Below are 20,193 nucleotides of genomic sequence, written 5' to 3'. Positions count from 1 at the left end.
GTCCCACAGTGCACCTCGGCATCAGTCAGACTATATTTATATTGTTTAGATTTTTGTGAAGCTGGAGCATTTTTACTCCCTGAAGATGAAGCTTGTAAGCCTTTTTTCCCCTATGTAGAGAAACTGGAAAGTACTTGATAAAGTTTTTCAGTGTGTATTTATGAAATTTAAAGAGTTCTTGGGCGTTTCCTCGTTTACATATCAGTGTTTTTTGCGTGTAATTAAGTATAGCATAGTAATGAATCTAGGTCGGAGAAATATACCGAATCTTCATAAATGTTTTAAGTCATTAGACCTAATCTGATTTTTAAAATTCTTTGTCGTTTAACGAAAAAGAATTTTCAAGACCAGCTGCAGAGATTTTGTAAATCAAATTTTCTTAGTTACGGTCAGTGACGTCATAGCCTTATATGTAGTTTGTATTGGGGGGAATTCTATTTATTTAATGTGCGTTGGAAATTTCAAAACAAACGTGGCGTACAAATCCTCGCATATTTAATTTTCGGTATCGGAAAACGTCAGACGAGGCCCCGCCCACTAGCCTGAGTCCAGCTCCAGCTGTGATTGGAGGGTCGCAGGAGCAAGATGGCCGCAGTGCAGCGCGCGGCAGCGGAACCCTGAGATGACGCAAGCTTCAGTTTACGTTCAGCCCTCTCGGCTCCGAGCTCTCCAGTCTCCACAGTAGATCCCACCCGCCGCTGGAGCCCGGAAGGCTGGCCGGGTACCCTTCAGTGGACCGAGCGGAACCGGTTCCTCAGAGTAAGTACCAGCGCGGAATGGGTTCCGTAAACCAACGGAGCCATTTCTGCACGCGTTTTTCGGCTGCGGGCTCCTTCCCGCTTTCCTATTGCGCTCCCGGCGCCCTGCTTCCTGTTTTCGGGTCGATGTGTCGAGGAGGCTCGCTGCTCCAGAACCGAGCCGGGAGAGCCCGTTTTGGATGCCGATTGGTTGGATCTCGCTGCTTTATCTCTCCAAATTTTCCACACATCCTGGTTGACCCCCTCCCCACCCCCCGTCCGTTTTGAGGAGACGGGAAACAGGGAAGACCTGTGCGGACCTGAGCGAGTCACGTTTGTGGAAATCACGCACGTCCGCGCCCCGTCCCCCCCCCCCGTGGAGGGACCGTGTCCCCCCCCTCGGGGAACAAAGCCCTCAGTGTCTCGCTGGAGCGCCGCTGGCTGCCGCTGCTGGGCGGTGGTGCTCCTAGGGTAGGGGGTAGGGGGGTGGGGGCTCCGTGACCGTGCGTGGGGCTTCCTTCTGCCGCCTGCACAGACGCGTCTGCGATCCGTCTTCATTCCTCGTTGGTGTTGCTGCACGTGCGATCCGCATCTCAGCTGACAGGGTTGGATGTTGATGCGCAGGCGCGTCTATAGCTCCTGATTAAATGTCTGTTTTCTCTTCTCTCACACTCTTCTAAACCTCTCATTACCAAAGGGAGGTTTCCATCTGCCGAAGCGGTCTTTAAACGCACCATATGGTCAGCATCATCCAGCAGATCATTGAGTGTCTGCAGCATCCGTCTGCTCTGAGGCTGGACTGAGCATCCTGTCACCAGCAGCTGACGGCCAGTTTAATTATGTTCTCAGAAATCCTGCCAGTGGATGCTGCAAGCCTCTCTGATTACTTTATTCTTGGTTTATCTGCCCCCACCTCATTTACATTTACACACTTGTAGCTCACATATGGCTTCTTGATCCCACATCTTGCTGAGAAAGACTCAAATACAAGTCTCACTCCTCCTCCGTCTATTTGTCCATCTATTAAATCTATTCTTAGTCCGCCTCCTTCCTTATACCATCAGTCAAAGGCATCATTTCCTGCAGTTACCTCCTCCCCCTTGCTGATGAAGAAAAGTTTAGAGGAGCATTTGGTCCCTGTCAGGGTCATCATGCAACACCTGTGATGTCACTGGGGAGAGGTGGAGCATTTCCATGGTTACCAGGATGTCTCCTCCATCTGTGGGGTTGGGAGGGAGTTCCCAAGAATGTCCCTCAGATCCAGGTTGCAACAGATCCCCGTGTTTTGGACAAAGCGTGAGGTGTTGGGAGCATCAGAACCCGTCCAGGTTCTGTTTGGTAGACTGACGGTTGCTGTCGCCGGAGAACCGGCGTGTCTCCCGGGGAATAGACCCAGAGCTGGCACAGCAAGTGTTGCTTCCTAAAACTGAGTCTGTGTTGATTTGCGGTGTGTATGCTGCTGCCGGCTTAGGTTGGCCGGCACTACCACCTGCCCAGGTGATTGTGCACTGCCGTCTGCACATGTGGGCATGCTGTCTGTGTAGATAGGCGCTCACTACTGTCTGCGCAGGTGCTTGTGCACACACTACCATCTGTGAATAATACTCCACTCAAGTCTTTATATCTTATTGTTGCTGCCGTCTGCACTGCTCTATGTATTAGAACTATTTTATGGTGGATCTTTATCTGCAGTAAACAGGGACTGACTGCAGCCTGCGCCATGCTTCCTGTGCGGCTGCGTCTCATGATGTAACGTTTTTTTCTGCGTCTCTTGAAGTGTTTATGGTAGTTTATTGGTCTCAGAATGGAGACAAGAGCAGCTCTGACTATTCACACCCTTTTATTACAGGTGTGATTCATTCCTGCGTTGATGCACCCTCATCCAATTTAGAGTCTGCGTAGACTCGTTCCAGCTGTCTCCCTTTTTTTTTACAGATAAAAACTACTTCCGATGCCTTCATTACAATGAAACCGGTCCGTTTTTAAGGGCTGGGCAGACGGACATGAAGATGCAGATTAAGTAAATGTCTGAAGACGTAATCAACCAGTTCCATCAACGGGAGGAAGGTGGTAGTAAAACCAGAGGTTTTTGGAAACTATATTTTTGCTCCCAGATTGTCTTTTTTTCTGATCATTTCGACAAATCGCGACTTTAGATTATGTTGTCTGTTTGTTGCAGTTGAACCGAACAACACGCACAGAAGCATCCGCACATGTTGGATGCGTCTGTGCAGAGTAGAGCTCTGGTTTGCTGACTGGGGGCCTAAGCACAAAAACAGTCTTTTTTATTCACAGACGGCGTCACATCTGAAACCGCCAATCCTCCTGTAGCGCACGCTTCAAGCTGTTTTCTTCAGTTGTGCTAATTATTAATGAATATGAATGCAGCCATTCTCTCCGTTTGCAGCTTGTTGGTTGGTTTGTTTGCAATTCAGATGATCTGGGAACATATGAGCGGGTTCAGAGTGTTGGAGCCGCAGCTGAACGTCGTAAACCGTCCGACTACAGCGACATTGGCAGCTTAAATCACCATTTTAAATCAAGAACATTAGTGGAAGAAACCCGCAGTGATCCATGCTGCTGCTGCTCTCCTGAGCCTTGGTGGCTCTGCTTCAGCATCTCCAATGTCTGTTTGATCGAGTCCTTCACCATGAAGCAGACGGAGCAGCTGAAGCAGCCGGAGCAGACGGAGCAGACGGAGCAGCCGGAGCAGACGGAGCAGCCGGAGCTTTGACCGCATTTCAACCCCAGCAGTTTCAGTTCATCTGCAGCCGGCGTTGCAAAAAAGCGTCCACATCTGTCCTCGTGTGAAAACCAAAACGCTGACTTTGAGTATATAAGCTGGAACGGCCGTGGTTCCTCCAACGGTCTAGAACTTCCCTCCTGAATAAACGTGCTGCTCCTTTGACACAACGTTGGGTTGCAGTTCTCTCTGCAGGACAGAGCAGCCTCTGTACCCCCCCCCCCCCAGGAATGCTCATTATTTTCATTGAACAGTGAGGAAAGCGGCCCGCAAAGAAGAACGTTATCTTTCAGAAAGCTCAACTTTCAAAAACAACTTTGCTGTCCGTCAGTCCTGCGACTGGAGGCGGGGTCAGGAAGCCCCGCCTCCAGTCCCGCCACGCTGCTGCTTGGGTTCAAACTGCTGGGAAAATACCAAACACTTTGCGTGTTTATCTCTGGGGTTCCTTTAATCTTTGCTGCACTGAGATGCTTTTCCGTCATTTCTTGAGGATCATGTGCTGGTCACGTTCTGCCTCTGACCTCGGGAATCAAACCGTCCCATTAAAACCCAACGTGACACAAAGCACACTCGATGTGAGAAGCAGTTTCTAGAAAGTGACCGTATCTCACAGCTTCATTTATGAAGACATCACGCGGAATAGCAAATGGCAAACTCGGGTTTAATCCAGGATTAAGGAAGGGAGTAATCCAGCCAGAAAACCATGAGAGCGTCAGCTGAAGGGTTCACAGCTCGGTTTATGGATCAACTCTTTGGGTTTCAGTTCAGTTTATTTTAAAGCTACACAAAAAAGTTTATGATGAAGCTTTTTATAATCTGGTTTCCATCCAAATCCAGAGTTTAATTGATTTAAACTAAAGACAAAAAGTCCCTGAGAAAATGAGGAATTATTGCTTTGAAAGTAACTCAAACTTGATGAAAAGGTTTGAACATCCACCCTGAGGTTCACATCGTCTGCAGACCCGAGCAGCTGGACTTCAGAGGACGGCAGAATCTGTCTTTACTGTTTTTCACTGGAGCTTCCTCTTCTGCAGCCTTAAACCTTCAGGTTTTTTTTAATATTTAGTCTGGAATGGTTCTTATTCTGGATAAATCTGGATCGCTTCTCCCTTTGCTCCCAGTCAGACGGCTCGTTGTTGGAGATCCCGAGCAGCGGTTCTTCTGGCAGTATGAAGGATTCACAGACATTTTCTCCTGACTGTCTGAGCGCAGACACCGTGTCGTGTTTGTTGTGTTACTTTACTCTGACCCGTGACCCACTGGAGCGTAACGGCGCGTCATGCGAAGGATAAGCGGCTGTTTTGTCTACAAACTGCCATTTTTTTTGTTTTTCTGGTGTTGTTCCTTTGTCCTTGTACACGTTCCTCAGGTTGCTAACAGATGTTCTGCACATTTTAAGAAGTTCTATGCTCCTGAGTGACGATGTTTTAAGAATATTCATGTTTTCATTGAGATAAACAGCAGTAGAATATGCAGGAATAGGAGGAGTGCAGGAAGTGAAGAATCCAAACAGCAGCAGCTTGGAGTGAACCTTGAAGCCTGTGAAGAACTTCAGGCGGGAATCTGCTTGAGGCCACTTCTGAACATCAGCTGTGAGGTCGCAGATCCGACCGGTTCCTGGCCTCAAACGGAGCATCAGGACTCCCCTCTCAGCTCTGATCTCCATCGCTGCAGAGCAGAAACCTCACTGATCGTCTGCAGGATGTGTGCTGTGGCGGTTCTGGATGAAGTCGATGAGTTACTTAGGTCCAGGATTCTTTTGGGGTGATGGGTTGGTTCCATCTGAGCATAAACAGCTTCTGCTCACATGTGGTTGTCTGTGATGTACCTGTGAGGAGAGAAGACCCCCCCAAAACAATAAATGAAAGCACAAACATCTGGAGGTCATGGGTGCTCTTCAGACTGGAGGCTTGTCGTCAGTTTGTCTGTGCTTGGCGTGAGGTGGGGGTTCTACGCAGAGTGGAAACATGATTGACTTGTCATTTTTGTCACCTCATCCGTTTCTTAGTTTCCTCTTTTTGTGGACTTTGATGCTTTTTAATGTCCAGGTGAACTGCTCTGACATCATCGCGCTGGTGCTGAACCGGCTTTGGGTCCGTCACTTTTCAGACGAACGTTTGCTCCTTGTGGCCTGATGCAGATCCTCCGTCCCCTTGAGGGACCCGTCAGTCACTACAGGTGATCCACGGGTCTGGTGGGGGGGGGTCTGAATGGCTTTAAACCCATCTGTGCTGGAGGTGGGGGGGTCGTTAAACATCCCCACTCCTTGTTTTCCTCTGTCTGGACCTTCTCAAGGTAAACAGATGAGGTCAGAATGCGTGGAAGTTAAGATTTGTGACGCCGTCTCCGTGTGTGCGCATCAGCCGAGCAGAAAAATCTCACAAAGATAGGACTTAGAAAGAATGAAGAAGCAGAATGCACACAGTCGTCTGCCCCATAAGTGGATGCTCCCTCTCCACACCCAGACAGGTGCTGCAGGAAAGACATGTACAACGTGAATGATCCTCCAGGTACAGCCATTATACATGCATTTCTCCATTCTTCAACACATCTGATCAGAGTTGCAGAGAAAGGCAGTTGTTGGTATCAATCCGTACCCGTCACATGTGTGAAATGAGTCCGTGCAGCATTACCGTACTTTTAAGACGCTAAAATCGCCGTTAACAACAATAATTACGTCTTCAAATCTCACGGTTAGGATTGGGGTCACGTGAGTGACGTAGGAAACGCGGTCAAGAAGCGCAGTTTGTTTTTGTTCTGCTGCCAAAAAAAAATCAGATCCCCCCCCCCCCCCCCCCCCCCCCCCCCCCGCAAGTCACAGGGGGACAAGCGACCCCCCTGTGATGCCTCTGTGCCCCTCCCCACTGACTCAGACGGTTGTTGTACTTCTGAAACGTTTCCTAGTACGTTGAGTTAATTACAGTTAAAGTTTTAATGTTTCTCTTTCACATTGACGAGGACCTTCAGCAGAAATCCATGTTTGATTGGATGCTGAAATGAGAAAATGTGTTTTTGTCAAACGGCCTTTCAACACGTTGATGACGGATGCCTCAGGATGAAGTCCTAAACCCACAGGAGGTCCCTGTGGAGGTTCAGACGAGGATGTTTGATGTTCATGGCTTTTACGAAGCTCTGCAGCCGGTTTTTCCTGCTCTGCAGTCGCCTCTGGCACAACTGCGTTGATGCGCACACGCCCCGGACCACGCATGCAGGCAGCGACATGCACAGCTCCCTCACTCTCCTCTTTTTTGCATGTCTTCCTTCCACACACTGACTTGTAGAAGCAGACGAGTGCACCTCGGGTCCGACCTCCAGGTATGTGGTCTCGCACGCGTCGCATGTTCATGGCTTTGATGCATTTAGCTGCAGCTGTGAGGCTGTAAGTCACAGTGCTGCTGGTGAGGTTCTGAGGGGCAGGAGCGCCGATGTGCACATGTTTACCAGATGAGCGTTGGCGGGTTTGTGTGACGGGAGCAGCGGTGTGGCGTTAGGCTGCAGGGAAAACGCAGAGCAGCGCCTGCATGGAGCGCTGTCTGAGGCTGAAAGGTGTTTTGGGGTTCATTTAAATATCAGGGGGTACAGATTGAAGACGCCTGAAAGGTGAAGTGATGTGACATTTTAGTGAAGAACCCTTTGGATCTGGAAGGTCTGAAGCTGCAGTCTGGGTTTCATGCTTTGCTCTTCAGGTTCTGGTTGTTGTTGATGGAAACGCAGCGGATGTGTTTGTTTTATAACAGGACCACTGAGAAACACCTTCTGACCTCCGGGTCACACGGACGGGTTCTGCTGCGACTGGAGGTCTCTGACCGGGCCGCATCCAGGAGCTCGTGCTCTGGGTTTCTCTGAGGAGCTTCTATTTTTGTCCCACTTTTATTCACAGTTTCAATACCGCAAATCAAAGCCTTTTGAGCAGATCCAGCCCACACGCTGGAGACCCTTTGAAACCTAAAATCCATCAGACAGCTCTCCTCCTCCTCCTCCTCCTCCTCCTCCTCCTCCTCCTCCTCCTCCTCCTCCTCCTCTATTTGCACACAGGGAGAAGTTAACATTGTCCTCAGTTCCTCTTCTCCTCGCTGCTCCTCTTTTGCTGTGTTTGGTTTTAACCTCTTTCTTGACTTTTGGAGGTTTTGCATCATGAGGCTGCGGGCCAAAAACACCACGGCCTCCTGCGGTTTCTGCTTTGGTGCAGCGTCCTCATCTGTTACAGAGACACGAAGGCGTGCTCCTGACCATGCATGGAGGTGCTCGTGACCCCAAATCGAAGCTCACGACTCAAAAGTTGTCTCTCTTGCGAGGGTCCCATCACCAGCCTCAAACTGAAACGTTACAAATCACATCGATTTTCCTCTTTGCTCCTCGTCCTCCTGGTTCCGTTGCCTGTTCAAGCTTCCTCCTCTTCCTCCTCCTCCTCCTCCTCTGGTCTGTGACTCCCCTTTTTCCACTCTGTCTGTGCAGAAGCCCGTCATTTCTGTGAAGATGGCAGCAGACAGCAGAATGGCGTGAATGAAAGCATCCATGCAGTGTGAATGTGTGGGAGGCTGTGACTGACAGACAGTGATGTTCACAGCATCTCTATCCATCTGCTGGGGTGGGGGGTGGGGTGGGGGGCTTCCTGTCCTGATAAGAAAAGACTTTTGTTCCTTCATAGGAAGAAGACTGAGATTGTCTATGAAACAAATCCAAATCCTTTCTTCTATAAGATGAAGTTTTGAAAAAATAATCAATTTTTTGTCAAGTCAATAATTTTCATCAGTGGAAAAACACATTTATATTTATTCATTAAAGATCCAATTTTTATTCAAATCTGTATTTATGTAAAAAAAGATTTTTTTTTTCAAAATAGACTGCTTTTGGAGCAGAAAAAGAAAAGTTTTAATCTGAAACTTAAATCAATTAGACGGCAAAAAGGTTTATAAAATCCTGGTCCATTATCATTACATAAAAAAGCAAATGGTGTACATAGAAAATAAAAAAATTAAATTAAAAGTAAATACATAAAACTCAAAAGGTAAAATAGTCAAGTAAACATAATTTACCATTTAATTAAAAAAAATCGATAAAAGTCGTATTTTAATCATCATAAAAATCTTTACATCTGTAAGAAAATCAATCAAAAGCTGCGTTTGATTATTTCTCCGTCACTTCATAGATAATAGGACCAAATGAGGAAGTGTAGTTTCCCATAATTCAACGCTGTTGTTTTTATTCCCATCATGCGCTCACTTTTCAACAAGTTTGTCCAACTTTTGAGGAACTGAAAGTTCTTTGCCTACAGAGAAGATGAACTCCAGGACCTGTGGGTGTAAAAGCAGCCCGGATCATGCCCCTCACCCCCCCGTGTTTGACTGTTCAAAGGAGGGGTTGGTCTGCTGCGCTGGTCGGTTTTCCACCAAGCATCAGTTCCATTGAGTAGACGGTGAAAGTTCTGACCGTGGATGATCGGAACAACAGTTCTGAATTCTAGAGTTTAGCAGCCTGTCTGCTGGTTGGCGGTTCGAATCCCAGACTAGACAAAAATCAGGGTTTTTTATGTTTTTCAAAAATCCTTTCTTTCAAGCTAAAAGGTTAGTTTGGGTGAGATCATGGATGAAAATGGCTGCAGGAAAGTCTCGGACACTTTCATCAGACTTTGCTGCAGCCGAACACGTCACGAGTCTCTTCAGCTCTCAGGTGCGTTTCCACAAAGCTTACAGGTGCGTCATGATGTCCCTCTTTGCTAACCGCACTCTCAGGAGGTATGGTTGCGTGTTTGTGGATTGTGTGCGGCGGCGTGTTGGCTCGCTGCTGAGCTGTGGGGAGCTTCTGCTTTTCTGGCCGTGCTGATGATCAGTGAGGTGGATCAGCAGCAGCTGGATGCTGCTGAGCTTCTGAACTCGGGTTTTCACACGCTGATGATGATTTACCGAGGAGCTTTGGTTAAATATTGACCGCTGGAGTATGCGAGTACTTAATCTGTTGTCACAGAAGCGTAACTGAAGAACCAGAGAAGTTACATTTCTTTTCCTGGGTTAAAATTATTTATGTCTAGAAGTTAATTTATTTACTATACTATCATACTTTCGATCCTTAATGTCTGGTTATCTGCAGGTGTGGGCGTCCTCTTTGGTCCAGATTGAAAAATATCTTTAAGTAAGAAATAGATTTCATAGAACCTTCCGGGTTCCACGTGTCACCTGACACCCTCGGCATGTAAGCTCCTCCCCTGGAGGGGAGTCTGGCGTATGCGTCTTCTGCTGCTGACATGAACTTCCTGTTCTTGGTCCCTACAGGTGTGAGTGCGATGAGGAGCGGCTCCAGGGAGTGAGGCCATGGGCTGCACCTCCGCCAAGCAGGTGTCGGCCGTGCCCAACGATGAGGAGGGACACGGCAAGGTCTACAGCAACGGAGACGCCTTCTCCGGTCAGTTCACACGCCGCCACAGCTCCGCCCCCATGCAGGTGTCATCAGCAGCTGCAGATTGATGCTGGCAGGTCAGGAGGAGGAAGGGAGGCTTCTGTGTGCGGCTCTGATGGTTGATGACTTTTGAGGGGAAACGTCTGCCTCTGTCGGGGCTGATGGCAGCTTCCTCTGCTCGTCCCAGCTGCAGCTCTGCCTTTTAATTGCATTTAGTCGGCTGTTGTGAGATGATGGGCGGCTGAGGATTAACGCCGATTAGGAATTGGGAGCAACACGCTGGTGTAGCGGCACACAGGCGGACAGATCAGATGATGATCCACAGATCCCCCCCCACGCACACACACACACAATTTCTGTCTGACCTTGTTTATTTGACCCTTCATCTAGATTTTCCCGCGCTGCGTTCAAGGACCATTTTCCTTGACAGCAGCAAAGTCGTGGTCAGCCCCCTGTAGGGAGCGTCTTCACACGATCCTCGCATTCTTCTTCTTGTCTGGCCCTTTTTTTTTTGCCCCGCCCCTTTCCTCCCCTCCTCCCCCTCTTCCTGGCTTCTCTTTCCTCTCGTCTGTGGCAGCATCGGGTCAGAACCTCTTGTCCTTTCACATCCTTTGGGCCCGCTGACTCCCCCGCCTGTGTACTTGTTGTTGATCAGATCAGAATGGGGGGGCAGACTTTCACATTCTGTGAAAGGAACATGCTGTTTGTTGTGTTTGCATGGGGGGGGGGGGGGGGGGGGGGGCTTTGAGGATCAGTTCTTATAAACCCATAAAAGGTTCCTTTCCAACCCAAACCTTCACATATATACTCCAGACCCTGACACCCCCCCCCAGTAGATCTCACACAATAACCGGAACCCAATTACCCAAATGCTGGGGGGGGGGGCTCATCATGCTGTTGGTGTCAGCAGGGATCAGAGATGGTCCAGAGGTTCTGAGTTTGATCTGCATCCATGGATGAGTTTCTGGTGTTTTAGGCAGAAAAGGGACAGAAATGATGGAGCTCAGCAAAGAACGGTTCCAAAGGTTCTTCAGAGAACAGCTGGAACTTCAGCTGAAACACTCGACCACCTGTGGAGTCGGTCTGTTGGTGTAGGAGGTGGCAGGAGGACTTGGTCCTGCTTTAGATCCTGAGAACATGCTTAGAACCTTCAGAACCCCGTTGGGTCCTTAGAGCCTTGTCAGTCTTCTGAATCCTGTGAGCCCTTGGCGGGTGTCACTTCTGAAGACTCTCCTCTGAGCAGGACACAAAAATAGCGATGCCAGTGACCCGATAAGGTGGGCGTTTCCTTTGGCGGGATAAATACGGCGCCGGGGCTGAGCTCAGCACTCACATATCCCTAATTATTGCTGCTGGAGTGCTCTTTGGCAGGGTAGGGCCCTGTCTCTTCAGTGGGTTGCTGTCTGAGCGTAGAGCAGAGTAAGAAACCTGATGCTGTTTACAGAACCCTCCTGAGTTCTGGACTGAGAAAAAAGCGTAAAAATTCTCAGGATGTACTCGTCTGAATCCAGTTTTCGGAGCGACTGCAGACCTCAGGTGAACATACAGGAAAAGCAAACATCTCCTTTGCTATTTATAACGGACAAAAAAGGAACTGAAAACATTTGTTTGTTCACTTCTCAAACTGTCCAAATGCTCTGTCACAGTGTCCGTTTCAGGATTATTTACTGCGACCCACCATGACATGTTTACCAAACACTCACCAGGGCTGCAGAGCAAGCAGCCTAACCCGGTTAACCACCTGGATCAGGTGAATTCAGCTGCTGAGGGACTGAAGACCCTGTGGAGGGAGGTTCATCAAACCAGGAAATAAGCAGATATCAGACTGTGTCTCTCTAGATCCAGAGAGAGGAGCTGTGGTTTGGAGGAGGAAGTCTGGAGTTGTTCAGGACATGTATGCGAGCTGGAAGACGGCACTGAGATGTTCTGTAGGTGTGACAGAGGAGGTCATGGTGGAGGGGGTGATGGACAGCTGAGGTCAGACAGGAATCTATGTGGACCGTGATGTTTGCAGATGACACTGTGATCTGTAGAGAGCAGGTGGAGGGACATCTAGCTGGGTGGAGGTTTGCTTTGGAAAGGAGACGAATGAGAGACAGAGCATCTGAACTCCAGATGTTCAGGGACAGGAGACAGGGCTGAAGATGCTGAGGTTCTCTTTGAACGTGTTAGAGTTCAGGTGGAACGGAGCCGGCCTTAATCCTGCAGGCTGAAGAACCGCAGCGACAAGAGCACAGGCTATGCTGTGGGAGCGTGCACATGCATGCAAACACACACACAGCCATAAAAGGCTGTTTGAGTGACTCCCCTCTGGGGTCTGGTCTCTGCTGAAGCTCAGTGACTCTGCAGTGATGAGGCCTCTGGATGTTTCACCTGCTGCTTCCTGAGCCGCCCTCAGCTGCACATGTCAGCGAGAGCCGCCGTTCCTCCTGCTGCGGCTCGGCGTGTTTGTGTGTTCTGTGTTGCCACGGCACTGCTTTGCGTGGCGTAGCTGCGACTCGTTTACATTCCCAGAATAAACAGCAGAAGTCGTCTGCGTTTGTTTTGTCTCTTTCTTCTGGATCCCAGGCAACTTCTCTGTCTGTGTCGTCCACAAGTCTTCCACAAGTGACAGGAGGCGTTTTCCCGGTAGGATGACGCTCCACACTCGCACACGTGTGCAGTCACGGAGGTCCAGGTGAGGCCAGGTGGCGGCCCGAGCCCTCATGCAGACAGATCAGAGTCGGATCAAACGAGGTCAAAGTGCGCTACAGAAAAACGATTTCTGTAGTCCGTTCACCTTCTGGCCTCAGTGTACAGCTGGAGATCTTTCTTTCTTTCTATTTACAACCTTTGTCTTCTGTCAGAACGTTTCTGTCAGGTTCGGTCCAGCAGTCGAACGGACAACCAAGCTGCCGATTTCTGATCCGTCTACACGTGTGGTTTGATGGATGTTTGGAAAAAACCATTAAAGGGAAAATGTTTGTGGAAAATTTTTGCTCCAACTTCACAGACCAGTCGTGTCGTTTTCCGTTTGTCTGGTTCTGCAGCTCCGAATGCGCCACAGTGCAGCGCAGGTCTGACGTGTACGAGGAAGAAACTAGAATCCATGAAGAGGAAGTGAACAGCTCAGCTGGATTTCTCAGATCATTTGAGGTTTTCAACAACAGTTTCAGTTCCCGATGTTTGTCTTTGGGAGAAGCCCGGTCTGCTGGAGGGGCTGGGCTTTTCTGCTCCTGTCACAAATGGAAGCTGCACTGAGGAGTTCCAGCTGCTTTTAAAGTCCCACTCCGACCATCTTCTGATCAATTTATAAATGTTCCCAGTGATCTTTTAATGATGATGTTGTTTTTTAGGCAAAATCTAAAAACCTGTGTCGTTTTCTGGGACATAGTTCCTGCAGAGTGGCAGGAGTTCATTAGAAATTCACCACTGGGTTGTGTGCGGGACTGTTGATGTGGAAGTAAGCCTCAGTTGATTTCCCATGATCTATTTGTTTACACTCTCTCTAGCTAGCTTACAGCCCCTCACACCCCCTCACACAGATTTAAACTTCATGAGAAAAATACATGATTTAAACTACATGAGAAAAATACAACAAGAATAAATTTGAAAAACAACGTTTTCATCTACAGACTTTCTCTGTAGACAGATATTCATTCTTCTGACCTGTGATGATCTGCCTGTCTTCCATGGGTGGTTGCTCTTTTCTGGTAGCTGGTTAACGATGTTCTAAAGCTCATGAGGGTTTGAACCTCAATGTGTTCCAGCTCTGCTTCATTCAGGGGAAGAAAGTTGAAAGTCAAGAAGAGCCTGAAGTTCACGCCGGGCTCAGAAACGCAACACCTTCCAATGAAAAGTCTGTGAACACACATCCAAAACTGGCCTTTATTCATCGCTGCGAACATTTTTAAGACAGTTTTCGGGTTCTGCGTATGAAACACGGCCATTAAATGTGCGTTGAAAGTTAAACCAGTTGAACTTTGATCAATCCGGGACTCTGATTGGTTAGTGATGTATGGATGGCTCCTTTTTAATTCACAGAAGTGACAACAGTTTGGAAATTGATCATGAAGGAGAAATAAAGATAGCAGTTTTGGCCGGGCAGAATTCTCTGACAAAGTCTTTCACATCAGAATAGAGCTGTGAAAAGCAAAGCCTGGAGCCAGATTTGTACCGCTACGACATTTTGCACCCAGACTACCTGCAGGAACGACCTTTAAGGTTTGACCTTTAGTGTACAGAAGCAGCTTTAAATTATTCAACCACTTCCTGTTTGATTTTCGGGTCCTTTCGGTAGAACTCTGAAATAAACGGCGTTTCAGAGAACTTTACCTTTTTTCAAACTTCTGTTAGTTTGGTTCCATTTTAAGGCTGACTGGTCATGTGACCTCTCTAACCTGTAACACCTTCTTTCTCAGCACTTCCGTGTGTTAAGGTTCCCACGCCGGTTACTGTTCTGAACTTTGGGTTGATCAGAACCTTTGGTTTAACTGATACGTTCTGACTCAGACGCTTTCCTCCCTTTATAGTCCTCATTTCTAGCAGGAGGGGGTTCTGACGGCACTGGCTGTGGTGTTATCTGTCTCCCCACCAGAACCTATCCATGACGCTACTGACCCATACCCTCCCCCCCCAGACTCCCTCCGGCTGATCTCCTGTGTTCATGTCCTCCTTATCTTGGTCGTCTTTTGATCGCTGCTCTTTGGTATGTGACCACCGTAAAGCCGTCATGTTCCCTGAGGTTCTGCATCAGATCCTGGTTCTTGCGCTGCCTTGGATTAGTTAACACGGGTCGGGCCGATGCAGAGACGGAACCTCAGAGCCGACCCCTTCAGAACCAGGAGGAGCAGACGTCCTCAGGTTAGGATTGCTCTCTGTTTGTCTCTAACCATGACGTTCTGCAAACGTGTCTCCTCAGATGAATACAAGATGAAGGGAGTGGAGGAGGTGAAGTACATGAAAGGAGAGGAGAACCGAGTGAATGCACGGAACCAGGAGAACCTGGTGAGACACACACGTTCCTTCATGCACAGAGCACACACACACACACGTGTTGAAGCCTGCAGCACGGTGGCTGATGTTCAGGTGGAGACGGCGGTCGTCTGGGTGGAGATGCAGGCTGTTCCCTTGTTGTGGTTCTGATGGATCAGCGTAGAAGCTCCCAGAACCTTCCCAACATTGACACATTCAGGCTCACACTCAGTTCCCGTTATAGAAGTTATTGTTGGTGAGACATGTCTGCTGCCTGTTGTTCAGGACCCGTGGGTGAATTTTTTCTGTTTTCCTGCTTTGTTGTGGATCCAACAAACACATGAAGTTGCTGCAGAGTTTGCCGTTTGCTGTTGGTGTCGGTCTGCGGCTTCAGCACGTGACCAGCTGGTGTTTTTCCTCTGCGCACGTTCCGGCTACTCAAAATGCTAAAGATGACGGATGGAAGCGCAGCTCCTCTCTCAACTCTGCGGGAAACTTTCCACTGAGCCCCCACCCTCGTTAGAGCAGATAAAGCCTTTTATTTAACCCATGTAACACCTGAGAGCCACGTCCGGCGCCGCCGGGCGGGTGACGGCGTAATCTGATGGATCAGCTGCTTAACGGTCCAGTTCTGAAAACTAACGAGGTGTTTGCATCTGTTTGCAGGAGAAGAGTAATGCTCAGCCTAAAGGGAAGCCGCAGAAAGAGGCGGCCGCATCAAACATCAAGTCTAAGTAAGTGTCCACCAGAGAAACGCGCTTCCTGCTCAGACTGCATTTGTGTTGCTGGTATGATTGAAACGCGTAATCGTGTGACGTTTGTCAGAGAGCTGCTCGGTCACCTGCTGCTTCACTAGAAGGCTTTGTTGTGAGGAGTGACTGCAGCCGGACACAGCCGTCCTGAACTCTGGAAATCCTTCATGATCATTTATGACAGCGTGTCAGAGCTCATAAACGGAGGAAGGTCAGCGGGCGCGATCAAAGACCGGCGTCTGCTCGTCCCACCTGGATGACATTTCACAAAGATGCTGGAAAACCTCCAGACTCAAACCAAGCAAAGTTCTTTGTAATCGCACGAAGTCGGCGCTCTCAGACACCCTCACATCCCGTTAGGATCTACGCCTGTAAGTAAATATTAGGATGTGAGAAGCAGGAGCTGCTGAGTGTCTGGTTTTTGTAACGCTGCCTTCTGTTGGCTCCGTGGGCTCCAAGCTGCCTGAAGATGATCTGCCTCTGAATGTGAGCCCTGAAACGTTGTGCAGCCTCCTGAACACCCCCCCCTCTCCTGTGAACAAGGGGGGGGGGATGCAATGGAAAATTCTTATGGTGTATTCTTGCCTCCCTTTCTCCTCCTCATCTCCAACCTCCCACTTCCTCTCCCCTCTTGTCCTCCTCAGCATTCACACGTCGGAGAGCCAGCAGGAGTTTTTCAGGATGTTGGACGAGAAGATTGAGAAGGTGAGGAGGAGGAGGAGGAGGGGGGAGGGGGGCTGGCCATCTCTAGAAATAGCCGAGTCTTGAAATTTAAAGAGACAAGAAGCTAAAAGCATCGATCAACAACATCAAGGTTATCTGTTAGCTGCAGCCGCCGCTCTGAAGATCCAACTTTTTCTTCTCTGCAGCTTTATCATTATCTTTACTCAGGAAGTCCTTTGAGTTTGAATTTTAGGAAGTTCTTTCTTTAATTTTCATCATGAGTCCATTTCTTGCAAATGTTGTGGAGCAAAAAAAGAAGCATAAAATGTTTTTATCATTCTGTTATTAGCTTTTCCCCCATCTTTTGTCATCTTATTCTAAGTTTGATATATCTAACTGAGAACTGGACTGCGTGGCCCCTCCCACCTGTCATTCCAAACAGGAAGTACCTGCAGAATCCCATAGACTTCTACAGAGAAACAACCAGAAACACTGAAACCGAAACAAAGAGAAGAACCATTCTGGATCTGATACCTTTTTAAAAAAAACAAAAACATTTTCTTAATAATCCTCATTTTCTTCAGGATTTTTCTGTAGTTTATAACTTAAAACTGATCAATCAGATGTCTCAATTAATGTAGGCGGAGCCTCATGGCCCCACGTCCAGCAATCAAAATCTTTGACAGATTTGGTGTAGCTGGCTTTCAAGTGGCAGGGGCGTGGCCTTCCAGCAAGCTCACTCCTGATTGGTAAAGGTGGTTGCCATAGAAACATTGACTTAGACCGACTCCGACCCATCACTACTTACTGACTTGGCGGCATCTGTTTTACAAAAACAGCGACTGCATTGACTTCATTTGTTTGGAGCGGGAATAAACCATTTTCTACTGATGACGTCGCTCAGTGCAGTTCTCAAACACAGTCATGGTAAAAACAAAACGTCTTTCTTTTGTTTGTGTTCTTTATTTTTTCATCTTGATAAACCAAACAAAGTAAAAACATCGTGTGTAGATGTGAAGGAGCTCAGGTGACAGACAGGAATGCAGTTTGAAGGTCCTGACAGAAACCTGGTCTCCTGTCTCTGCAGGGCCGGGACTACTGCTCCGAGGAAGAGGAGGAGGAGACATAGCACAGACGCCCGCAAAAGTCCAAGTGTGATTGAGTGATGAGTGAGTGTCAGCAGGAGAGACGCAGGGCTGTAGGGGCGGGGCCATGTGTGCCGGGCGTCTTCACCTTTTTGTACATACGGCAAAGATGGTATTTTAAGTGTGCATGAAAGATTGCTTGTGTGATAGTGGGATGAACTTCTTCACATTCTAAGGGGGGTCCTCTCACTGAGGCCCCCCCAGCCCCCCAAACAGGGGCTGAAATGATGGAGAGACAACCAGAAGGAGGAAGAGATGGAGGAGAGAATGATGCGAACTTCTCTGTGGTCCTTCATCTGTTCCTCTTCAGCGGTGGTCCATCCTCTGTGGCCTGAGCTTCCTTAAAAAACTCCTGCAGCTGGACTGATGAACTCACGAATGTTACCTGAGCGGAGAGAAGAAGACGGAAAGCCATACCAGAAAGTGATGCTCAAGGCAGACAAATCATGCACTTCTGCGAAGATCCACACGGACCTTTGTGTCGGCCGCCTGCAGTCATGCTAACGTTCGCCACGGCGGGCTGAGAGGACGACATGGACGAGGAAGACGAATATCTGGGATATTTTAAAGAGAAAGTAGGAAGAGCGTGGATGATATAAAAACTCTAAACTTCTCCTGCCTTTGAATTTAAGAAAGTTTATTTTTTATCTGCACAAAGTCACTCGTTTGTTACGTTTTCTTCTTTTTCTGTTTTTTTTCTGATGTCGTACATCATCATCGTCGTCGTCTTTAACAGCGAGCTGGAACTTCATAACTCACCTGTCAGTTTGTGTGTCTGTGCTTCCTCCTACATTACCTCCACCCCCACACACACATTCATGGTCTTTGACCCCCCCCAATTCCATCGCTCTCTGCGTGTTGTAGGGGGGACATGCACACGCGTGTCGCCCGCAGAACGTCTTTGGCTGCACCTGAAGAGCTCCACAGGTTTTTGGGCTTTTGCTCTCATTGTGAAGGAACTGGGCTGAGCTCAGGGTTTGGGGGGGGATGCACGGTTGCCGTGGAGACACAGTTGGTCACTTTTTTTTGTCGTCTTTACATCCTGTTGTATTATTTTAAATCCTTTTTTTCTATTAAAAAGAAACTACAAGACCTCTGGAGATGTGTAACGCCTTTTGTAAACGCTGAGCTTCCAGGCAAAAGCGCCAGAGTGGGAGGAGTCTGCTCATCCATCATGACTGCCTGAAGCCATGCAGCCCTCTGCTGGCAAATCAGGAGCGCCACACTTCAAAAATGACATCCACACACCGGGTCATAATAAAAAATAATTGACCACCATTTATATTGTAGTGGATTCTTGAGTCTTAACTATTTTACCTCATTATTTATTTTATTATGTAAAGCACGTTGAGAAGATTTTTAGCAGGAAAAGTGCTATATAAAGTTTAATTTGAATTCAAAAAGTAATTTAACCCTTGTGCTATCCTAGGCACTTTAACATTGGGAGTGGGGTCATCTAGACCCACTAGACAGTGCTCTGAACCTTTTTTCTTCAATGATTTGTGATCTTCACTGGTGTCCATGGATTACATGAAATCTTTCCGCCTTTATCCACCTTTGTCATGGTTGGGGGAACACGTTAATGGTCATCTTGACCCCATAGGATAGCACAAGGGTTAAAACTAATAAATGCAATGCAAATGTGATTAAAAACAAGAACTAAACTAAAATTACTAAAAGGTGAGATCCTTGCTCCTCCAAGAGAGGAGCACCGTTTTCTTGTTTGTTTGGACATCTTTCATTTACACTTGATTATCTTGAAGAAATCCAAGGAATCTGGAAAACTTCACTGTTCAGTATACAGATATTTCTTTCTGAGTCACACTGGTTGAAGTTTTGACTAAAGATGTCCTGGATCCATTTTAGATCAGTGAATCGGATTGGATCAGTTTGTCCCATTTTAAAAAAACTGAAAATCTCCACAGGAAATCACCAGCTTTAAACGATCTAAAGTTATCTTTTCCGCTTTGGAAGACCCAATGATGACAATACCAGAGACGGTGAGATACTTCTACTGTTCTAAGTAAGTAAGTACTTTTTATTTGTATAGCACCTTTCAAAGACAGGAGTCACAAGGTGCTTCACAGGTTAAAATATGTATATACATATAAAAACTCAAAAGATAAAAAGCATAAACCACGTAAAACAATCATCTCAAGCCCAAAAAAAGCAGTTTCAGTTAAAATGTTTTGCAAAAATAAAAAGTTTTCAGTTGACTTTTAAAAGAATTTGCAGTATCCAGGGAATGTAGGGACAACGGGAGCTCATTCCAGAGTTTGGGAGCGACAGCCTGGAAGGATCTGTCTCCTCTAGTTTGGAACCGCGTGCGAGGGACCATCAACAGGTTCTGATCCGCAGACATCAGTGCGCTAGATGGTCTGTAGGGGGCGATCAATTCAGACACATATGGAGGAGCTTGAGAATGAAGGGCCCTAAAAGTCAAAACTAAGATTTTGTACTGATAACGGTAAGCAACCGGGAGCCAATGAAGAGCTTTGAGGATCGGGGAGATGTGATCTCTTCTCTTGGTGCCGTTCAAGATCCTCGCAGCGGTGGTCTGGATCAGCTGCAGGCGAAACAGCTCCTTCTTATTCAGACAGGACTGTTACAGTAGTCTAGCCGTGTAGACACAAAGGCATGAATAAGAAGTTCTAGATCTTCATATGACACCATTTTCTGTAGTTTAGAAATATTCCTCAACTGGAGGAAACAGTTCCTGATCAGCTGTTTGGAGTGCTGCTCCAGCGACATATCTTTGTCAAAAATGACACCCAAATTTCTAAGGTTGGGTTTGACAGCCTGGCCAA

General features: G+C 47.7%; 1 protein-coding gene across 2 annotated transcripts; it reads left to right on the top strand.

The window, feature by feature from the left end:
• Window positions 1–44: 44 nt before the first annotated feature.
• On the top strand, window positions 45–18,478 carry zgc:92140 (uncharacterized protein C1orf21 homolog). Of its 2 annotated transcripts, none has more exons than XM_004067680.5 (6): window positions 45–759; window positions 9,750–9,879; window positions 14,774–14,859; window positions 15,493–15,560; window positions 16,223–16,283; window positions 17,329–18,478. In XM_004067680.5, exons 2-6 carry the CDS (start codon window positions 9,789–9,791, stop codon window positions 17,368–17,370), a joined length of 348 nt encoding a protein of 115 aa, XP_004067728.1. In that variant the 5' UTR covers window positions 45–759; window positions 9,750–9,788; the 3' UTR covers window positions 17,371–18,478. The 2 variants fall into 2 exon arrangements, with proteins under 2 accessions (XP_004067728.1, XP_078801861.1); XM_078945735.1 differs by lacking the exon at window positions 45–759 and adding an exon at window positions 6,677–6,795.
• The last annotated feature ends 1,715 nt before the right edge of the window (window positions 18,479–20,193 follow it).

Source organism: Oryzias latipes, chromosome 4 (assembly GCF_053564925.1).
Source record: "Oryzias latipes strain Hd-rR chromosome 4, Olatipes_Hd-rR_3.1".
NCBI lineage: Eukaryota > Metazoa > Chordata > Actinopteri > Beloniformes > Adrianichthyidae > Oryzias > Oryzias latipes.
The sequence above is the reverse complement of the archived record's forward strand: the minus strand, read 5'-3'. Positions and strand labels throughout refer to the sequence as shown.

Coding starts and splice junctions, on each gene's coding strand:
- zgc:92140 (XM_004067680.5), top strand. CDS start 9,789: ATGGGCTGCACCTCCGCCAAGCAGGTGTCGGCCGTGCCCAACGATGAG. Junction 15,561..16,222: donor GCATCAAACATCAAGTCTAA/GTAAGTGTCCAC, acceptor TGTCCTCCTCAG/CATTCACACGTCGGAGAGCC. Junction 16,284..17,328: donor TGGACGAGAAGATTGAGAAG/GTGAGGAGGAGG, acceptor CTGTCTCTGCAG/GGCCGGGACTACTGCTCCGA.